We start from the raw sequence: 21,119 nt of genomic DNA on the forward strand, positions 1-21,119 counted from the left end.
ATTGATAAACAAAAGCAACTTCTGGTTAGAATAAACAAAAGCTTTCACTCTTCATTTTCCTTCCCAAAAGTGTAGGGATTTAAACAAAAATCCAAAAACTTGATTAATAAAATAGCCAGTCTCCTCTACTGCCATGATGAGGCTAAACTCAGGTTGGAGGAGCAACACCTCATATACCATCTAGGTAGTCTCCAGCCCCCTGGTATGAACATAGAATTCTCCAACTTCCAATAATTCCCTCCCCCTCCCTTCCCCTATCCCTATGTCACTCTGCCCCCTCCCCCAGCTGCCTATCACCTCCCTCTACTACCCATTGTGTTTTCCCCTATTCCTTCTTCACCTTTCCTGCCCATCACCTCCCTGCTTCCCCTCCCCCCACCTTCTTTATAGGGCCTCTGCCCCCTTCCCTCTTCAGTCCTGACAAAGGGTTCCGGCCCGAAATGTTGACTGATCGTTTCCACGGATGCTACCCGACCTGCTGAGTTTCTCCAGCGTGTTGTGAGTGTTAATAAAATAGCCGCATTGACCCAAGACGAAAAGATTGAGCAAGTGAAATAGCTTCTCAAAACTGTAAATGAATTTAAATGTATTTTATTGAATTTCTGTACAAAACTAACAAGTCCATACTGCAAAGTACAAACGGTAATTGACATAAATACACATACACACGTCAAGATCTCTTCAAGTAAGAAACATGGTCGAAGGAACATGGAGCTTAGTTTTCATCTCCTGATGCAGCTTCATCTGAAGATTCTGCAGACAAAGGACGTGCCCTGGTTGAAATAAAATAAAAAGTAGTCAAAGCATTTTAATATCAACTCCAAGGATTTTCAAAATTCCCAATGGCAAATGTTACCCAACATATTTATGCAATACAAGATATATTGGTAGGATGGCTTTTACATCCCTGAAAGGTACAATGGCAACCAACAATCCCTTTTCAATAGTAGCCAAAGAGAATGACATCTCTAAAAGTACAATACCTAGAGAGACATCTTGGAGCCCAATACTGAATTCACTAGAAGCACAGATGCAAGTGCTACATCAGTAACTATTGCACAAAGCCATGATGGTATGCTTCAGGTGCAATTAAAAGAGAATGTTTAATTTACCTCCTTGGAGCTTTCTTTTTTTCATTCTTGCTGCTGGTTGGCTCATCATCTGAGGGAACTGCATTTTCTTTCTCTACATCTTTCTTTGGACCACCAAAAAATTCTCCAATCCCTTTTTGCCATTTTGGGGTTGGTCTTGGACACACTGGATTTCCACCAGCATACTTATTTTCTGCTCAAAACAAAACAAGAACTCAGCCAAACATCCCAACGTACCAAGTCAGCAAGCACTCTTAGAAAACTGCAAACAGATGCAAAGATGAACACCCCAGCACTGGCATGAAAATTTAAATATTGAGCTCATCTTACATGGATTGCGGAACCAATTACAAAATAAACACCATTAAACTTATTTCTTGCATCAAAAGGTTCTGGTTTATATAGCAAATTATTAATTAATTTCAAATAGGAACCATGAAAATTCATCCCTGAAGTATATAGTGTGATTATGCCAAAGGTGTCAAAATTTCAAATTAGGTATTGTCAATCTTATCTTTGAAAGATCGCATATTTTATCATGCCAACTGGTCTCTGCTAAAAAATTTTTACCATTTCACAAATGGGCACAGAAAGTAAATAACACCACTTTATATTAGTTACTATAGACTACATGTTCACAAATCCCCAACATTTTCTTGATCAGCTTTCCTTGGAAAATTCATGGCACCACAAGCCAATTTCCAGGACAGTTCCAAGTAGCGTAAATGTTCTGTCAGCGCATACCCTTTTTCCCAGGAGATGTCAGAGAGATGTTTGCTGTACTGGTAGATCCAAGTGCCTTCCTTGGTGCTCTGGCAGCAACAGCTAGGGAAACAAAACACATTTTCATTCTTAAAGCCAGGTGGAGAAATTTGAAAAAATAAAAGCATAGTTCGGCCAAAAATTATTATGCCAATATAAACACCAAGTCTGATGACAACAAAGAAACCATTAAATATCCAACTTTTAGCAAAATTGCTTTTTTGGCCAGAGGATAAATCCTGGCTAACATTTAGTTTTATTAAACCACGTGGCGACAATACCATTAAGAACACAAGCACTTTGAATGAAAGGATGCTACCATTATTTGACAATGAATTAAAGGTAGACACTATTTAAAGAAAATCTAAGAATGATTTGTAAATACAATCAGTAAATAAAAAGTGTAGCTGGACCCAAAGTTTAGGGCTCATTCTGAGAAGGCAGCACAGAAACATTGGGACTGATAAGACTGCATATGCTGGCATTTGGAGCAACATTCTGCCTTAAGGTCTCACCTCAGAATGAGACCAACCATAAAGGAATTTGAAAAAGTAGATTAAGCAACTCACAATTAGGCTAGCTCACAATGCAACCAGTAAAGGTAGAATACTTATTAATACTGTTTAAACTGAGTTTTGGCCTGTAAATGTCAAAGGAATACACAGGCCAGCAAGATCTGATAATTTAATCAATTTCCCTATTTTTAGAACTAGCCTGCCTAGCTCCAAGGTTACCTTTTCCTTATGTCGACATTGCCTAATCTACAGGGCTGCAGCAGTTCTAACCTGCATTTCTCAGCTTTAATACGTCTAGTTCTTCCACCCCAGTTTTCATTAATAGTCTAACATCAAATAACTTTTTCATTTTATCAATGCAACCAGATCTGCTGGAAAGGAATCCTCATGGTTTGTCTGCTCCCAATAACTTCACAAGAGGTTTGTACCTTAAAACTAAACAATTTCAAATTGCTTCTGCTATAATCAGCTTTTACACACAGCTAAAATTGTATTTCCAAGGCTTTTTTTTTTAAAACCCCAAGGCACCATACACTGTGCATCAGCAACCAATTGTTTGGATATGTAATTAAATATTCACTGTTGACTGGAAATTTACCAGAAAAAGACACATTACAGCATCTACCTAATGTTTCCTCCATTTAATGGCCTTTAATCAGAAAACAAACCTGCTCATGTAATTATTCCTCACTCAATAGATGCTACCCAATGTGCATTTTCACCATATGCAACATTTGTGGTCGTACTATTAAACTTCAGTTGGGTATCGTTATCAAAGAAAACAAGAATGAGGAGTAGGGTCCTAAAGTTTGACAAAATCAAAATAGATTGTAATGTTATAGCCTCCATTACAATGCCCAATGAAGTAAAACCTTGTAGAGCCAAACTTGATAAAATGTCAATTAGTTCAGAACACTATCTACTATTGTACAGGGTTCAGTTAGCTAAGGCACTACAGATTAACCGCAACACATCGTACACAAACCACGACACGTTAATTTTACTGCCACAAGATCATTTTTCAAATACAGCTGCCACAATAAAATCGTAATACAATTTTTTAAACTTTGATTTGATTAACCCAGTACGTTAACTGTATGTGTTTAGTATTTGAGAACGACACCAGCAGGAAAATTAGCCCTTAATATAGCACTTGAGTACAACTCCGGCCCGAGCTTGCACTAATATCTCCCTATACAGCTTCATGCCAAATTTGTTTGGCAAACATCAACAGCTACTGAAAAATCATCTACTTGGTGTAAGATTCTTCGCAGTCAGCCCAAACTTGGCCGACAGCGCAACTAGATGGCCCCACAAGAACAGTAGGTGCAAATGGAAAAACAGTATGGCAAATGTTCAATGAACTCTCCCCTTTGTTTTAAAAACACTGGAGCAATTTGGATTTCTTTCAGGATACAAAGTTAATTTGTTAAAATCAGCATTGATGCTGATTAATACAGATAAAAGTAAGGTGTCTCTTCCTCCCCAGATTAAAGTTACAAATGAAGTCCTCTACTTGGGTATTAAAGTTAATACTTTCCTATCATTTGTGGCTAAAACAAATTACTCTAATTCTGAAAAAAATAGAAGATATTAATAGATGGAGACACCTGCCAGCATCAGTCCCGGCCCGTATATCCGTCATTAAAATGAACATCTTACCCAGCATTAATTTTATCAGCTCAATGATCCCACTTGTACCTCCAGCAAGATATTGGCAAAAACTGGACTCCTTACTACGCTACTATATTTGGAATGGTAAAAGACCCAATATAAAATGGTCAGCTCTACAATTCGAAAAGTCGAATGGGGAAATTTTAAATTGTATCACTGGGCATCTGTATTAAAAAGTCTTAGCTATTGGATGGAGGAGGATAAAGTTTCGTCCTGGAAAAATACAGAACAAGAGCTAATAGCACCAATAAGGTTGAAGGACTTTCTTCTTATAAGTATGACTACCAAAAAATGTGATTTGTATTACGGTCTAATTTTAACCCATATACTACAAGTGTTTAAAGCAGCAGAAAAATTCCTAAAATTTAAAAGTGTATGGTGCAAATCATCTCCATTTATGGAACAATAATCGTTTTCTATCTGGGGGGAAACCATCCATTAACAGAACTTGGGAGGATAAAGGTATTACTACTCTTTAAGATATTAATGGGGTAAGTACTATCCTTAGCTTTCAAGAACTGAAATCTTGATATATTATTGACAAACATCCTCTTTTCTACTTTCGAGTAAGATCAACTTGTAAAGCCTACAGTGTTCCCTGGGGGTCAGATTTAAAGGACCATCTCATTTTAAGTTGGATACAGAGTGCTCCAGGACAGATAGTGTCATATATCTATGATAGATTAAACTCCCAGAATGATATGCCCACATTGGGAATGAAAGCTTGGGATAGGGACATGTCTCTATTCAGATATATCTGAATCTGAAAAGACTTAGACTGGGATGTGATTTGGGATAATGCTGCCGGTGCTTCGGAAAACCCAAATCATCGGTATATATACTTGAAATTTTGTCATAGAGCATATTTAACACCAAGAATTAGACATCAAATGGGACTGGTTCCTGACCCATATTGCCCCCATGGAGCCATTGGCTCTTTTATACATGTTATATGGAATGTCCAGGGGTTTTTGATTTGTGGGGGAAGGTTATCAGTACTCTTACAGAACTAACAGGGGTACAATTACCAATGGACCCCACTGTAACCTTCTAAATGATGACTCCCACCTTTCTCTTACGGAAAAAAACACGCAAAGTCTGGCTGGCAGGCCTGACTGCAGCGAAGAAGATTGTAGTCCAGCGTTGGAAACCTCCCCATGATATTTCAAATACCCATTGGCTTCGGAGCTTTTTGGACATTTCTTACCTGGAATTTTCATCAGCAAGAGTCAATGATGCACGACCAAACAATCATAATGTGGACAAATTTGATATCTAACTTAAAAGATCTTCTGTTAAAATAGGAATGCTTTGTCTGTGTATGCACTACTGCTCAGTTGATTGGTGGACGGAAGAGGGATGGGGGGGTGAGAGGGGACGGTGATGAAGGTTGGGGGGGTGGCTGGGTTAAACAGTCAAAATGTTATTGGCAACTGGTTGCATTGAATGTAATTTGTTGGTGTTGCAATAAAAAAACAGTAGGTGCCAAGGGACGTACTAAAGCTTGGTCTTGAGGATCCTGCTGCCACTAGACACTAAGGGGCTAGATCCTGAGACACCGGGAACTTCGTTCTGGAGAGAACATGAATGGTCATGATAAACTGCAAATTGAACATACCGCTTTACTGCAGACACTGGAAGGAGGCAGCGGCTGGAGCAGTATGTTGTATGTGGGGTGGGGGGAGGTCAATGGACAGTCGACGTTTAGAGTGAAAACTCGCCAGCAGCAGAGGCGTCGGTAGGTAGCCGGTATAAAGGTGCGAGCCTTGTGGGGAAGACGACCAGAGCCAAGCGGCAGAATCGACGCCCGGCGCCTGTCAATGGCGACTCCAGCGCGCATCCCAGCACCACACAGGCCAACCGGAGAAATGCGGCAGGCCAACCCGTTCACCCCCTCCCTCCCCTCTCACACCCACCCGACAGGCGACGTTCCTCCCGCTTCCCACTCTTACCCTTGCGGAAGGAGCCGGTGGAGACCGAGGGACCGTCAGCCTTGGTGCGCACCATGTCGTTGCGGAGCTCAGCGCTCTCTGGGCGCGCCAGCTCGGGCAGTTTCGCGCCTTCTCCGGCGAAACAGCAAACGCTGCCGCTATTGGCCAGCAGCCTGGCGCCTTTGTTCGGCTTATTTTACCTGTACCTTAGAACCAATGGGAGTGCACGTCTCAACAACCTCCTACCCCTCCAATCAGAGATAAGTGTGCTCTGTGACGTGTGTGGCGGGAAGCCGATTTGTGGTGCTTTCTTGAATGAAACTCCTGAAAAGAATGATCGCCGGAAAGTATAGCTCGTAAAAATCACAAGCAATGAAATATTGCAGCAGTGTGACATTAACATTGTTTCCACTGCATAAAAAGAACTTGAAGATTGACAGTGATTTGCTCCTATGAGTCGCTGCGTGTTTGGCGGGCTCTACAAATCGCTGTTCGCTAACGTGGGATAATTCTCGGCTCCATCCCTCCCCCTCCTGTCTTCTCCCATCATTTTGGATCTCCCCTCCCCTCCCACTTCCAAATCTCTTACTAGCTCTTCTTTCAGTTAGTCCTGAGGAAGGGTCTCGGCCCGAAACGTCGACTGTACCTCTTCCTAAAGATGCTGCCTGGCCTGAACAACTTTGATGTGTGTTGGTTGGATAATTAGGGAATTCGGGTTTTAAGGATTTTTTTCGATGTTTTGTGCCTTTTTAAATGAAGGATGCAATTTCAGCAAAGTGCAACATTCAATTACTCTGAATAGTTTTTATTTCTTTTGTTATGAACTCCAGTGGCAGAATATTATTGAATTCGAATAACCGTGTTTATATTGCTTGGGATATTATATGCAGGAACAGCAGATAAAGAAAGCATACAGAACAATTGGCGTGCTTTAAAAATCAATAAACTTACAAATAAGTTGTCACTGCAAACCTTTTTTAGCACGTAGATATCCTGAATCATTGACGAATCAAATTTTTATTTAAAGAATGAAAATGGTTTAAACACTGCGAAGTTGCTAGGAGCAGTGATTAATAAACACGAGAGAGTCTGCAGATACTGGAGATCCAGAATAACAAATAAAAAACGCTGGAGGAACTCAGCAGGTAAGGCAGCATCTCTGGAAATAAATAATCAACCCTTCAGACCGAGATTTTTCTTCAGGACTGGAAAGGAAGGGGAAAGACGGAAGAGTAAAAAGGTGAAAATTAAAAGAGGGTAAGGAGTTCTACCTAGAAGGTAAGAGGTGAAACACGACAGATTTGCAAGAGAAGTGTTGCTTCACCTGGAAGGACTGTTTGGGGCCCTGAATGGAGGTAAGGGAAGAGTTGAATGGGTAGGTGTAGCATTTCTGTCACTTGCAGGGATATGTGTCAGGAAAGAGATTAGTGGGAAGGGATGAATGGACAAGGGAATCATGGAGGGAGCAATCCCTGTGGAAAGCAGATGGGGGGGCAGCGGAGGTAAAGGTATGTTTTGTGGTGGAATTGTGTTGAAGGTGACAGAAGTTGTGGAGAGTAATGTGTTGGATGCGGAGGCTCATGGGGGGGGGGTAGGAGAGGACAAGAGGAACTCTATCCCTGTTAAGAGAGTGGGAAGATGGTTTGACTGTGGATGTTCAGGAAATGGAGGAGATGTGGGTGAGAGCAGCATCAATGGTGGAGGAAGGGAAACCCCATTCTCTGAAGAAGGAGGATGTCTCTGAAGTCCTGGAAACAGATGTGGTGGAGACGAAGGAACTGAGAAAAGGAATAGCATTTTTACAGGAGACGGTGGCAGAGGTAAAGTCCAGATAGCCATGGGAATCGGTAAGTTTATAAATGATATCGGTACACAGTTTGTCCCCAGAGATGGAGACAAATCGAGAAAGGGGAGAGAGGTGTCAGAAGTGGACCAATATAAGGGCAGGGTGGAAGTTGGAGGAAATGTTGATTAAATTGACAAGCTCAGCATGGGTGCTTGAAGCAAAAGCAATGTAGCTAGGGAGTGTTCCCAGGAACAGCATGGAACATGGATTGTTCTATGTAGCCAATGAAAAGGCAGGCTTATTTATTTATTTCTGGGGCCCATGCCCACCCCCTGAGTCTGGAGAAAGTATGAGGAGCCAAAGGAGAAACTGATGAAGGTGAGGACCGGTTCTTCCAGTCAGAGGAGGGGGGTGGTGGAGGGGAACTGGTTGAACCTTTAGTTGAGAAAGAAAGAGAGGACTTTAAGGCCTTCTTGATGGGGAATAGAAGTGTGTATGGACTGGACATTGATGGTGAAAGTGAGCCAGTCGGGGCCAAGGTATTGAAAGTTGCTGGGGAGATGGAGAGCATGAGAAGTGTGACGGATGTAGGTGGGAAGGGACTGAACCAAGGGGGATAGAATGGAGTCAAGATATGCGGACACAAGTTCAATAGGGCAGGAGCAGGCAGAGACAACAGGCCCACCCGGACAGTCAGATTTGTGTATCTTTGGAGGTAGAAAAGAGCAGTGTGTGATAAGGGAACTATGAGTTTGGTGGCAGTGGCTGGGAGTTCTCCAGGGTTGATGAGGTTAGTAATAGTGCCAGAGACAATTTTCTGATGGTCCAGAATAGGGTCCTTTACAAGGGATAGTTATGAGGTGTCTGAGAGTAGCCGCCTGGCCTCAGTAAGTTAGTGGTCAGTTGGCCACACACAACAGCAGCAACCCCTTCATCTGGGGGTTCGATGGTGTGGTTGGGATTGGTGCGGGGAGACTGGAGGGCAGGGTGTTTAGTGTGGGTAAAGTTCCATGAGGAGAGAGGAGTGCTGAAGATGTGCTGACTGACATCTCGTTGGCCATTAGAGATGAAAAGATTCCAGAGCAGTTGGAGGACCAGGGGGTGGTGTCTGAGACGAGGAGGAGGGCTGGAGACGGGAGAAGAGGTCATCAGTGAGGGGTGGGGAATTCTTGGCGACAGAAGAAGAGCCTGGCGTCGTGGCGGCCGTGGATCTCACTGAGGTGCAGGTGAAGGGTGGCAAAGGTAAAGCTCCTGCTGTGGTTCAGTTTCTTTTAAGAGAAATATGTGCAACTTTTCAGATGCAGATGGAAAACTGTTCTAAAATTCATTATATTTCCTTTCCTAGTTCCACTCAGGGTATTTGCAAACAAAAGAGACAACCCATGTGTTCAAGGCCACTAGATATAACTTTAATAGAAATAGCACAAGTGCCACACAAAAGGAAAAACAAATCTCTACAGTAGTAAGTAGCAGCAATACAGAAAGCAAAAAAATACTTATCATCCTGTAAATGAGCTGGTCTGCGGAGTGCTGACAGACGCTCACACAGCCTCTCCTCTCTCTCTCTCGACTCTCGCAATGTACTGTTCCCTATGTCAGCACTAGTCAGCAGCCACAACCTAGCCTAAGACAAAACTCCCTTCCCCTTCCACCAAGAAGGTGCCCCTTTTCTACCCTTCAAAACCCCTCACACTGGTACTTTTCCACGCACAATGACCTTGCCTTACCATGAAAAACATATTTATCACCATTTTCCACCATTATGACTGTAGACTTGTACTCCCTCAACTTTCTCAAAAAATTGCTGTGGACTGCTTCACTTATACTTTCTCAAAACAATCCCTCTCCAAGCTAACACCATTTCATCTTACAGACTTCCATTTTATCTGAACATATACCAATCACGTTAAACATCTTCCTTACAGACCTTCACAAAAGCAAAAGGTTCAGGAAAGAATGCAATGGAATAGATGTTTTGGTGGATCCGACTGATAATGAAGCTCCACTGTCTAGGGTGCTGTATCTCCTCCGTGCTCGGTTGCACCTGCTCTTTGAATCACAGAATGTGATACAAAAAGAGGCCAGTTGCCTTATTGGGCTAGCTTTAGTTGCATCTGTTCAAAACAACAAGCAACCCTGCCTTTTCCTTGCAGCCCTGCAAAAAGTTCCACTTCATTTGATTGACGCTGAGCATGGGGTTTTTGCCGTACCATTTATAGAACTGTCTTGTTAACAGAATAATGAAGACAGTTGGATCGAGAGAGATCAAAGGCAAGTAAAGGCTGTGAGGTGAAGATCAGAGATCTTGCTGTCGCGTGTAACCAATCAGGCTGTATCTGTGCAGAGAGAAAAACTGAGTTAACAGTTCTGATATTAAGAAGAAACCAGTCTGTGCGGATCAGAAATAACATCTCTGCCTTGCTGATAATCAACACTGGCGTGCCTCAAGGATGCATGCTTAGCCCACCCCTCTGCTCTCTCTACACCCATGACTGTGAGGCTAGGCACAGCTCAAAAGCCATCTATAAATTTACTCACGACACAACCATTGCTGGCAGAGTTTCAGATGGTGGCGAAGCGGTGTACACAAGTGAGCTAGATCGGCTGGTTAAGTGGTATTGCAGCAACAACTTTGTGCTCAACTTAAGACTAAATAAATTGTGGATTTCAGAAAGGGTAAGATGACAGAACACGCACCAGTCCTCATAAAGGAATCAGAAGTAGAAAGGGTGAGCAATTTCAAGGGTCTGGGTGTCATCATCTCTGAGGATCTGTCCCAGGCCCAACATATCGATGCAATTACAAAGAAGCCACAATAGTGGCTATATTTCATTAGGAGTTTGAGGAGGTTGGGTCCATCATGAAAGACAAATTTTTACAGATGTATTGTGGAGAGCATTCTGACTGGATGCATCACCATCTGGTTGTGGGGTCGGGGGTGCACAGCACAGGATCGAAATAATCTGCAGAAAGTTATAAACTCAGTCAGCTCCATCAGGCCACCTTCAAGGAATAGTACCTCAAAAAGGCAGCATTCATCAACAGGGACCCCCATCACCCAGGACATGACCAATTCTCATTGCTACCACCAGGAAGGAGGTACAGAAGCCTGAAGGCACAGACTCAACGATTCTGGAACAGTTTTTCCCTTCTGCCATACGATTTCTGAATGAACATTGAACCAATGAACACTACCTCACGACCTTTTCCGTCACTTTTTGCACTAATTTAACTTTTTGTATATATACTTACAGTCATTCAGCTTTTAGTTATTATGTATTGCGATGTACTGCTGCCACATAAGAAATTTCACAACATATGCCAGCGATGTGCAAGGGAGAGGGTGAACAGCCAGAGGTCGCAATGCATATTGGCACTACTGACGTAGGCAGAAAAGGGGAAGAGGTCGTGCACAGTGAGTGTAGGGGAAAGAGGATGAAGAAAAGGACCTCCAAGGCAGTAATCTCAGGATTACTCCCGGTGCCAAAGGCTAATGCAGGTAGGAATGGCAGGAGAGCCCAGATGAATGAGTAGCTGAAGAGGACCTGTGCTGGGACCTCTGCTGTTTGTGATGTATATAAATGATCTGGATGAAAATGTAGATGGGTGGGTTAGTAAGTTTGTGGATGATACCAAGATTGGTGGAGTTGCGGATAGTGTAGGGGACTGGTCAATAATACAGCGCAATATAGGTCAGTTGTAGATATGGGCAGAGAAATGGCAGATGGAGTTTAAAGGTTTCAAAGGTCCAATTTAATGTCAGAGAAATGTATACAATATACATCCTGAAATGCTTTTTCTTCACAAACATCCACGAAATCAGAGAAGTGCCCCTAAGAATGAACGACAGATAAACGTAAGAACTCCAAGGTCCTCCCCCCCCCCCAGCTCCCCTCCCTCCCCCCACAGACAAAGAAAAGTAAGCATTGGTACCATCACCAAACACTCAGTGTGATCAAAGCAACAGCAAAGACACAGACTTGCAGTTACCCCAAAGACTTCGCATTACACCCGGCATTCGACATACCGCAGATTCTCTCTCTCCCTAATAAGGGAGGAAAGGGTGTCTCCATTTTCCCAGCGACTGGGAAGACATAACAAACAACTAGCTGGTTTACGATGTTTATCCAGTTAAGTGTAAGATGCTGCACCTTGGTAGGGCAAATGCGAGGAGACAGAACAGTGCTAAGGGCGAGATCATTAACAGTGTTGCTCTTCGAAGTGGCTACACAGGTTGATAGAGTATTTAAGACTTATGGAACGCTTGTTTCAATCGTCGAGCCATTGAGTTCAAAAGTCACGAGGTTATGTTGCAACTTTATAAAACTTTGGTTAAACCACATCGAGAGTATTGCGTACAATTCTGATTGCCCCGCTCTAGGAAGGACGTTGAAGTTTTGGGGAGGGTGCAGAAGAGGTTTACCAGGGTGCTGCCCAAACTTGGGTTCTTTTCTCTGGAGTGGTGAGGACTGGGGGAAGATCTAGGATAGTGATCTATAAGATTATGAAAGGCATAGATAGAGTGGACAGAAACTGTTTCCCAGGGTTGAAATATCTAATACCAGAGGGCATTGAAGGTGAGAGAGGGTAGGTTCAAAGAGGATGCGAGGGGTAAGTTTTCTGTCCAAGAGTTGTGGATGCCTGGAATGCGCTGCCTGGTATGGTGGTAGAGGCAAATAAATTAGAGGCTTTTAAGAGACATTTAGATAGGCACATGGATATGAGGAAGACGGAGGGATATGGACATTGTCTAGGTAGGAGGGACTGTTTTGCGGTTTTAAAAAATTTACTGTTTAGCTGGTTTGGTACAGTATTTGGGCCGAAGGGCTTGTTCCTGTGCTGTACTGTTCTATCTTCTGTGGTATTAAACCCAATTCTGATTCTGAAAAGCTTGTTTCCTCACTTTTCCCATTGAATTTGAAACATTAACACTGTTTCTCTCTCCACGGATGCTGCTGACCAGCTGAATATTTCCTGTATCTTCCACTTTTATTTCAGATTTCCAGTATTTACATTTTTCCTTACTTACTATTCTTTACATATTGGGAAACAAGGAATGGTGGCTTTATAACTGCAAGGTCTCAAGGCAGCAATAGAATAATGGAAAGATAATGTTTTTGGTCATATTGGTGTAGTTGGGTGAGAGGGGGAGTGATTGCTTGGGAGATAAATTGGCCTGGACAACTTGCCTCCTCAAAATAGTGCAATGGGATAACAGGTAATGTGCTGAGAGAAACCAGCAGGTCAGGCAGCACCTGTAGGAGGAAGAGATGCTGATGTTTTGGGTTGAAATCCTGTGTCTGGATTGAGACTGGACAGGTGAGACAGCCAGCACTAAGAGTAGAAGGGAAGTGGTGAGATAAAAGTCCACAGCTGCTGCTGTCTCACTTACCTGGCACAACTTGCCTGTCAGCTTACTCTCCTCTTCAGTCCTCCAGTCACCTCAAACTCCTGTTTCACCGTTCTCCTTCTCCTCTTTATAATGGCCACCTGCCCGACAGCAAATTGTTGCTATGGATTCCAGCAACTGCAGTCTCTTGTGTGTCCAGTTTGATGGGATTTCTAATCCTGAGGAGGAAGGTGAACATGAGTGAAGTGTCCAAACCAAAATATTGTACTTCTCCTAACTGATTTGTTTGGCTAGATTTTCAGCTTATCTGCAACAAATGGATGTGGTGGCTAGGAGATCTCAAATACATCACCTACCCTCTTTGCGGTGTGAAATTCCACAGCTCAGTGGTTAGGGAGTGAAAATATTTTTTTTCGATCACAGTGAAGGAGGCAATATTGAATATATGCTAGCTCTCATTTTCCCATTTCCTGTAACCTATTCCCACTCTCATCCCTCTCAATGTCCCAGATATACCTGCCACCCACCTCCACCAATACAATGGCCAATTTACATTCCAAACCAGAGCACCTGAGGGGAACTCACATGGTCACAGGGAGAACTTGCAAACTCCACGTGGACTGTGCCAAAGGTCAGGGTTGAACCTGGGTTGCTGGAGCTTTACGGCAACAGAACTGTGAAGCCCACAGATTGTATTTAGATTGGTAAATAGTCTCAAATATAACACATTGGTCAGTGTTCCAGCACAGTCAAGTCCACAGATCACAGGTGTTGACGTGGCCATGCTTTTGAGATGCCATCACTTTTTGATATGTCATTTCCACTTATATCACTATAATCAGAATAGACTGATTTATTTAATCCAATTTATTTTGTTTGAATAACTCTGTATTAGCTGATCTTTTTTTCTTATTAAAAATGCTTTATTTTATTGAAGGAAGTGCTCAAGACCAGCAGACTTCCTAGTTCGGAACACTGGTGCAGAACCATCAATTGCATGGGGGAAGTACTGATGAACCGGACCTTTTACTTGTGACGTGTGTGCATGAGAATGTTTCCGGGTGGTTATGATGGCCGCTGCTGGAGGGAGGATGGCTGGAGACTCGGAGTTTCTTTTACGTTGGTGTCAGAAAGAGTTGGTGCAGAAGTTCGGCCTGGAAGTAAACGAGGAATTGATTCAGTATGTGAAGGGTGTCGGCCGAGTTTGTTGACGATGGCGAGGGACGCGGGAGTTCGCAGTCCGGGCCTAGAATTGGTCCCTTCGCCTAAGTTCTTGCCCTAGCGACCAGCCCATCCAACTTTCTCCCCAGTCTAACAGCGAACCATTAATCGGGTACTGTTAACGGGGTGGGGGGAGGAAAGGGAATTAGGCTTTTTTTTTTAAATACCGTAGAGGGAATTAAAAGGATGGTGAGAATTTTAAACTAAAACTACAGTGTGCTAGGAGGACATGAGTGATGGGGATTTTTATGTGATTTCTGATATTGGCAGCAGATGGTTCGATTAGTTATGTGGATGAATCAAATGAGGGAGACTAGGCAAGTGAGCTTTGGAATAATTGAGTCAAAGGGAATGGCAATGAATGAGGATTTTAGCAGCAGATTTATGGTTAATTTATGTGCTCTATGTTGGCTGCATCTATATCCCTATGATGTTGCTGCATGCAAGTTTTTCACGTGACAATAAACAGGACTCGTGATTTGATGAGGCAGATAGTCAAGCTGATGTGATAAAAGTAGGTAGATTTGACAATCAATCGAATGGGTTACTTGAAGTGGGTCTGCATGGTTGCAATGGTTTGTTCCAGTATTAGATGCTAGATAGGGGGAGGAATGGAGTTAGTGTAGGAACTGTTAGATAAGATAATTTCCCATGTATTAGCATTGCCAATTGATAATTCAGAAACAAATTCAAATATTAAGTTGATTGTAATTTGGCACAATTTCGCTCAAGTAGCTTTCAACGGCACATAGTAGATTCAGAATCAGGTTTATTATCACTGATGTGAAATTTGTTGTCTTACGGCAGCAGTACAGTGCAATGCATAAAAGATACCATAAATTACAATAATGTACATTAAAATTAAATAAATAGAGCAAAAATATTGAGGTAGTCTTTATGGATTCATTGACCGTTCAGAAATCTGATGCCTCCTGATAGTAGCAATGAGGAGAGGGCACGTTATGGGTGTTGGGGATCCTTTAATAAGGGTTGCCATCTTTTTCAAACATCACCTTTTGGAGATGTTCTTGGGGGGGTTTGCTAGAGCTCATAATGGAGATGGCTGAGTTTACAACCCTCTGTAGCTTTTTTCCACTCTTGTGCGGAACAGCTAGTGATACAAGCAGCTAGAATTCTCTTCATGGTACATCTGTAGAGATTCGCTAGAGTCTTTGTTGACATAACAAATCTCCTCAAAATCCTAATGAAGTTCCGCCACTGGCATATTGTCTTCATAATTGTATAAATATGTTGTGCCCAAGATAGAAATTCAGAGATGTTGACACCCAAAAAATTGAACCTGCTCACCCTTTCTTTCCACTGCTGACCCCTCAATGAGGATTGGTGTGTGTTCCCTCGACTTTCCCTTCCTGAAGTCCACAATCACTTCCTTGGTCTTACTAATGTTGAGTTCAGTGTCGTGAGACCAGTCAACTAGTTGATCTATCTTACTCCTGTACAACTCCTTATCACTACCTGCAATTCTGCCGACAACAGTTATGCCATCGGTGATTTTATAGATGGAGATTGATTTGTGCATAGCAACACAGTTGTGGGTGTAGAGGGAGCAGAGCAGCAAGCGAAGCACTGATCTTTGAGGTGCGCTGATATTGATTGCCAGCAAAGAGATGTTGTTTCAGAGCCACATTGACTGAGGTCTCCCGATGAGGATCCAGTTGCAGAGGGAGGAACAGGGGTCCATGTTTTGAAGCTTATTGATCAGCACTGAGGGGGTGATGGCTTAGAACAGTTAGCCGCAATCAATAAACAGCAGCCTGGCCTAGGTAGTGCTGTTGTTGTCCGGGTAGTCCTAAGCTGAGTAGAAGGCCAATAGTTTACATCCGTTGTAGACCTATTGTGGCAGGAGGCAAATTGCAGTGTGTCCAAATCCTTGTGTGGGCGAGAGTTGATTCTAGCCATGAGCACTCACAGTAGATGTGAGTGTAGCTGGGTAATGCTTGTTGAGGCAGCTCAGCCTGCTCTTCTTGGGCAGAGGCATGACTGATGTCCCTTTGAAGCAGGTGGGAACTTCCGACTGCAGCAGTGAGAGATTGAAGCTGTCCTTGAACACTCCAGCCGGTTGGCTGGCACAGGTTTTCAGTGTCCTTCCAGGCACACCATTGGGGCCTGACACTTTGTGAGGGTTCACTCACTTGAAAGATGTTCTGACGTGGGCTTTGAGACAGGTACCAAGGGTGCAGAGATCCACACAAGATTAGTTTTAATCTTCTTTTCAAAGCATGCACAAGTGGCATTGAGCTCATCTGGGAGTGAAGCATCGCAGGCATTTATGGTGTTAGGTTTCACCTTGTAGGAATAAATGGCCTGCAAACCCTGCCAGATCTGACGTGCATTTGATTCCCTCTCTAGCATCACTCAATTGCTTTTTCGCTCTTAAGATATTCTTCCTTAGGCGAGACCCGGAATTCTTGCAGAGTTCTGGATTACCGGCCTTGAATGCCACAAATCAGCAGACTGCAACTTTCACTTCGTCCATAGCTTCTAGTTTGGGTATGTCAGGTGTGTTCTCAAAGGGACACATCCATGCAGGTCTTGATGAAGTCAGTGACAACTATGCCATATTCATTTAGTTCCAAAACCGAATCCCTGACTGTTGTCCAGTCCACTGATTCAAAGCAGTCCTGTAAGTGCTCTCTGCCTCCCTTGACCATTCCATTGTGATCCTCACCACTGGTGCTGTGGGTCCTCAGTCTCTGCTTGTATGCCAGGGGTAGAAGTACAGCCAGGTGATTGGACTTGTCAAAGTGCGGGTGTGGGATGGCACTGTAAACAATCTCGGTGGTGGTGAAACGGAGTTCTAGTGTGTTGGCTCCTCATTCACAGGTGATATGTTGGTGGTAGTTGGTCACGCTGGCCTGGTTGAAAACCCCACAACGATTGGGAAGCCATCAGGATGTGCTGTCTCGTGACTGCTGAACACAGTGCTCAGCTCTTCCCGTGCCTGCCCGATGTTGGCCAGGGGTGGAATGTACACTACGAATGGGATGTTGGTGGAAAACCTCCTCAACAGATAAAACAGATGACATTTTACTGCCAGATGTTCCATTTCAGGGGAGAAGGACTGAAACGACCATCACGTCTGTGCACCACGATTACTTAACCATGAAGCAAATGCTGACATTTCAGCCTTTTCCTGACTGCCCTGTCCAGTCCACGTGGTGAAAGGTGAAGCCCTCGGGCTGCAGCATGAAACACAACAGGGAACGCTGGAATCATTCAGCGGGTCAGGCAAGAGGAGAAAAGAGTTGCTCTGACAAAGAAACACTAATGCTGGTGCTGCACAACCTGCTGAATATTTTCAACATTTCTGTTATTTGTTTCAGATGTACAACATCTACAGGAACTTGATTTTCCTGAGAGCATGATATGTGCAGTGGATAAACAGCAAGAGGAGTATTTACTGTAGTGTTTCCAAAACTACACTGAATTTAAAAAGTTGTTCCAGTAATGATTAATCATCTGGATAGTAATTTACAGGATCTTACAGCACTCCTAACTAGTTCACTGTCTATTTGGGGAAGGAAGCTTATAGTCCTGTACCCCTGACATACAGATGGATTTTTAAGTGTTTTCCAGGATTGCCTAACAAGCCAACTCGTTCCAGTGGAATTAGGGATGGGCTTTGCCAATGACATACATACAGAGAACAAGTTAGAAATGTGCACACTGCTACTGTGAACTTGGGCATTTAACCTGCATTACATCAGAGACACGATCTCTCAGAATCAGGTTTACTATTTCTGACTGATATTCCGATTTTTCAATGAGGCCAATCTCAGGGTGGAGGAGCAACACCTTGTATTCTGTCTGGGTAGCCTCCAACCTGATGGCATGAATAGTTATTTCTACTTCTGGTTTAAAAAAAAAAATTCCTCTTCTGTGCCCCACTCTGGCCTCTTACCTCTTCTCACCCGCCTATCATCTCCCCCCCCCGTGCCCCTCCTCCTTCCCTCTCTCCTTTCCTATAGATTCCTTCCTCTCCAGCCCTTTACATTGTCTTCCCACCTGGCTTCACCTAACACTTTCTTGCTATCCTTCTTCCCCTCTCCCCACTTTTTTATTCTGGCCTCTTCCCGCTTCCTTTCCAGCCTTGAAGAGGAGTCTTGGCCCATAGCATCGACTGTTTATTCATTTCCCCATAGATGCTGTCTTACGTTCTGAGTTCCCTCAGCATTTTGTGAGTGTTCCTTTGGATTTCCAGCGGTACTGTGCAAAGATGTGAAAATAACTATGAAAAATAAATAGTGAAAAAATAGATAGTATTCATGGGTTCATAGACTGTTTAGAAATCTGATGGCAGAGAGGGGAAAAAACTTTCTAAATCATTGAGTGTGGGTCTTTAGGCTCCTGTACCTCCTCTCTGGTGGTAGTAATGAGAAAAGGGCATGACCCAGATGGTGTGGTCCTTAGTCATGGATATGTCTTTCTGATACACAGCCTCTTGGCGAAGGGGGTTGTGCGCACGATGGAGCTGACTGACTCTACGACACTCCGCAGTCTCTTGTGATCCTGTGCCTCTATAGCAAGTGATACGTGTTTACTTCCTATAACCTTCATGCAATTTTTAAATTTCAGCTCTCACTCCGTCCCTATTGTACAAGAAAATCATTTGGTTTTCTAATTAACAGGTATATTTTGTCGATGGAAAGTGCAGAAGAAATTGAAGAGTACGTTGCCGACTTATTACAAGGGACTGATGGAAAGAAGCAGCTTTTCACCAGTGAGCTGCTGAAAAGGTGGAAACAGTGTCGAGAATCACCTACTCCTGGACAAGGACAATTATACAGAAAAAAAGATGGTACATGCAAACTGAGTACAGAAATGTAATCTCCTGAGTTTTCACATTTTTGGCTCAGAATTATAGAACATAGAAGAATATAGCACTCTACAGAACCTTCAGTTCACAATGTTGTGCCAACCTTTTAACCTACTCCAAGATCGATCTACCTTTCCCTTCCACATACCCCTCCATTTTTCTATCATCCATGTGCCTATCTAAGAGTTTCTTAAATGCCCCTAATATATCTACCTCTACCAGCACCCTTGGCAAGAAGTTCCACGTCTCTGTGTAAAGAACTTACCAATAATAACAACCATGATTTTACCGCTAATTAATTAGGATTTTAAACGTGAAATTTAAAGTATTCTGAACAATTTCCGCGAACTTTGGCTGCCCAGTACTGAACTGAGGCAGAACTGCACTATTAGATGTGCAATTTTCAGTTGAGACTTTAACTCGTGTGTTCGCTCGACAGATACAGAAGGACCTTTGGCAGTCTTAGATGCATAATGACCCTGGTGATATTTATTTTCAAAAATTTTGCTCTGTCTTCCTGGTAATCACATCCTGTGACAGAGCTTGGAATAGAGTGACTGTTATGAGAATTTGGTGTAAGACGTGAGAAGAGCTTCAGTCATCTGGCTGGTTCTTCCGAGTCTCAGTGCTGGGGACTTCGGTCTGTGGGAGAGTAGCTTAATGTTGGCTCACTTGCTCTTTCAGTGAATTTGGATGATTCTACGGAGACAGCATAGGGGGGTATCTTTCCAGTGCCCTGAGGGGCCTTCTGTAAGTAGTCTAGGTCCCAGGTGTAGGTACGGAGGGCAGAATCACCCTGACCTCCATGAATTTTGTGCCAGAGTCTGAGGCCTTAATCTTCCAACCCCCTTCCCTCAGTGGCCAAAGACTGTGCTGGCACACCAGAGTTCTCAAAACCTTCTTGGAAGATGACTTCTGGACGTCCGTATCCCATGACTTCTCCAAGTAAAGAATGAGCATTCCCGTGGCACTGAGAACCATGTGTCAGGAGCAAGCAGCAGCCCAGCATAACTAAAAGAAGCAGTGCGCTTCTTGTCAAGCTACCAATTGTCGGGAACCTCCTGCCTCATCCGTGGCAAAGCAATATTTGGAACACAATATTTCAAGTGTGTCTAACCAAGGTTTTATAGAGCTGCAACGTTATGTCACGGATCTTGAGCTCAATCCCCCATCCAGTGAAGGTCAACACACCATACATCTCTTAACAACCCTATCAACTTGTGAGGCAACTTTGAGAGATCTCTGGATGTGGACTCCAAGTTCACTTTGTTCCTCCATACTGCTAAGAATTCTGCCATTAACCCTGTATTCGTGCCTCCAAATTTAATCGCTTAATACTTATCTGGGTTGAATTCCATCAGCCACTTTTCAGGCCAGCTCTTCATCCTGTCAATGTCCTATTGTTAACTGCGACAACTCTTGCACTATCCACAGTTCCAACAACCTCAGGTCATTTGCAAACATACTAACTCACTCTTCCACTTCCTGATCCATGTATCTGAGATAACAACTGTTACTGCACTTTAAAATGTATCTTTCTGCCTGTAGAATGCTTTGAAGCAACTGAGTTGATGAAGGTGTACTATCATTATTCATCTTTTTACAGATGTTTCAGATTTCTCAAAAACGAGTGACCAGCTCAAGAAGTCTAAGCGGAAAGGCCGGAACAAGCAGGAGCCGCTGCCTATTTCTGAGCAACAGCCTCCGGCTGAGGAAGTTAAAACACCAATGGATCTGGTGAAGGTCAGTTTGAAGCCAAAACCCATTTTTATATTTATTTATGGTACCCAGGAATGAAGTAGTTCTGGGCACTCCTGCACATAGATGAATTGATGCAGAGGCACTAAGATCTGACTTATTGACCTTTTTGACTCTTATGCCATTCTTCTTGATTGTCAAGTCAAGTTGAATTTATTGTTGTGTGCACCAGTATGGTGGGGTACAAGTACAAT

The 21,119-nt window shown here is 43.2% G+C and overlaps 2 protein-coding genes across 2 annotated transcripts in view; one reads left to right on the forward strand and one right to left on the reverse strand.

The window, feature by feature from the left end:
* Nucleotides 1–575: 575 nt before the first annotated feature.
* Nucleotides 576–6,150, reverse strand: LOC134358228 (PCNA-associated factor-like). The gene is made up of 4 exons (XM_063070240.1): nucleotides 5,995–6,150; nucleotides 1,836–1,916; nucleotides 1,113–1,284; nucleotides 576–773 (listed from the first exon to the last, which is right to left on the reverse strand). The coding sequence occupies exons 1-4, from the start codon at nucleotides 6,047–6,049 to the stop codon at nucleotides 716–718; spliced, it is 366 nt and encodes a 121-aa protein (XP_062926310.1). The 5' UTR covers nucleotides 6,050–6,150; the 3' UTR covers nucleotides 576–715.
* A 7,986-nt stretch (nucleotides 6,151–14,136) lies between these two features.
* The window catches only part of trip4 (thyroid hormone receptor interactor 4), a 110,826-nt gene continuing 103,843 nt past the window's right edge, over nucleotides 14,137–21,119 (forward strand). The window contains exons 1-3 of the mRNA XM_063070241.1: nucleotides 14,137–14,289; nucleotides 18,980–19,149; nucleotides 20,774–20,910. Coding sequence (XP_062926311.1) covers nucleotides 14,177–14,289; nucleotides 18,980–19,149; nucleotides 20,774–20,910 — 420 coding nt within the window. The 5' untranslated portion in view covers nucleotides 14,137–14,176. The remainder of the gene's footprint in view (nucleotides 14,290–18,979; nucleotides 19,150–20,773; nucleotides 20,911–21,119) is intronic.

Source organism: Mobula hypostoma, chromosome 18 (genome assembly GCF_963921235.1).
Source record: "Mobula hypostoma chromosome 18, sMobHyp1.1, whole genome shotgun sequence".
Taxonomy (NCBI): Eukaryota; Metazoa; Chordata; class Chondrichthyes; order Myliobatiformes; family Myliobatidae; genus Mobula; species Mobula hypostoma.

What these genes read in the sequence shown, in the direction of transcription:
- LOC134358228 (XM_063070240.1), bottom strand. Translation starts at nt 6,049, where the DNA reads ATGGTGCGCACCAAGGCTGACGGTCCCTCGGTCTCCACCGGCTCCTTC. An exon ending in CACCGGCTCCTTCCGCAAGG is followed by an intron (nt 1,917 to 5,994) that starts GTAAGAGTGGGA and finishes TTGTTTCCCTAG; the next exon opens with CTGTTGCTGCCAGAGCACCA. An exon ending in GACATCTCCTGGGAAAAAGG is followed by an intron (nt 1,285 to 1,835) that starts GTATGCGCTGAC and finishes TGTTTTGAGCAG; the next exon opens with AAAATAAGTATGCTGGTGGA.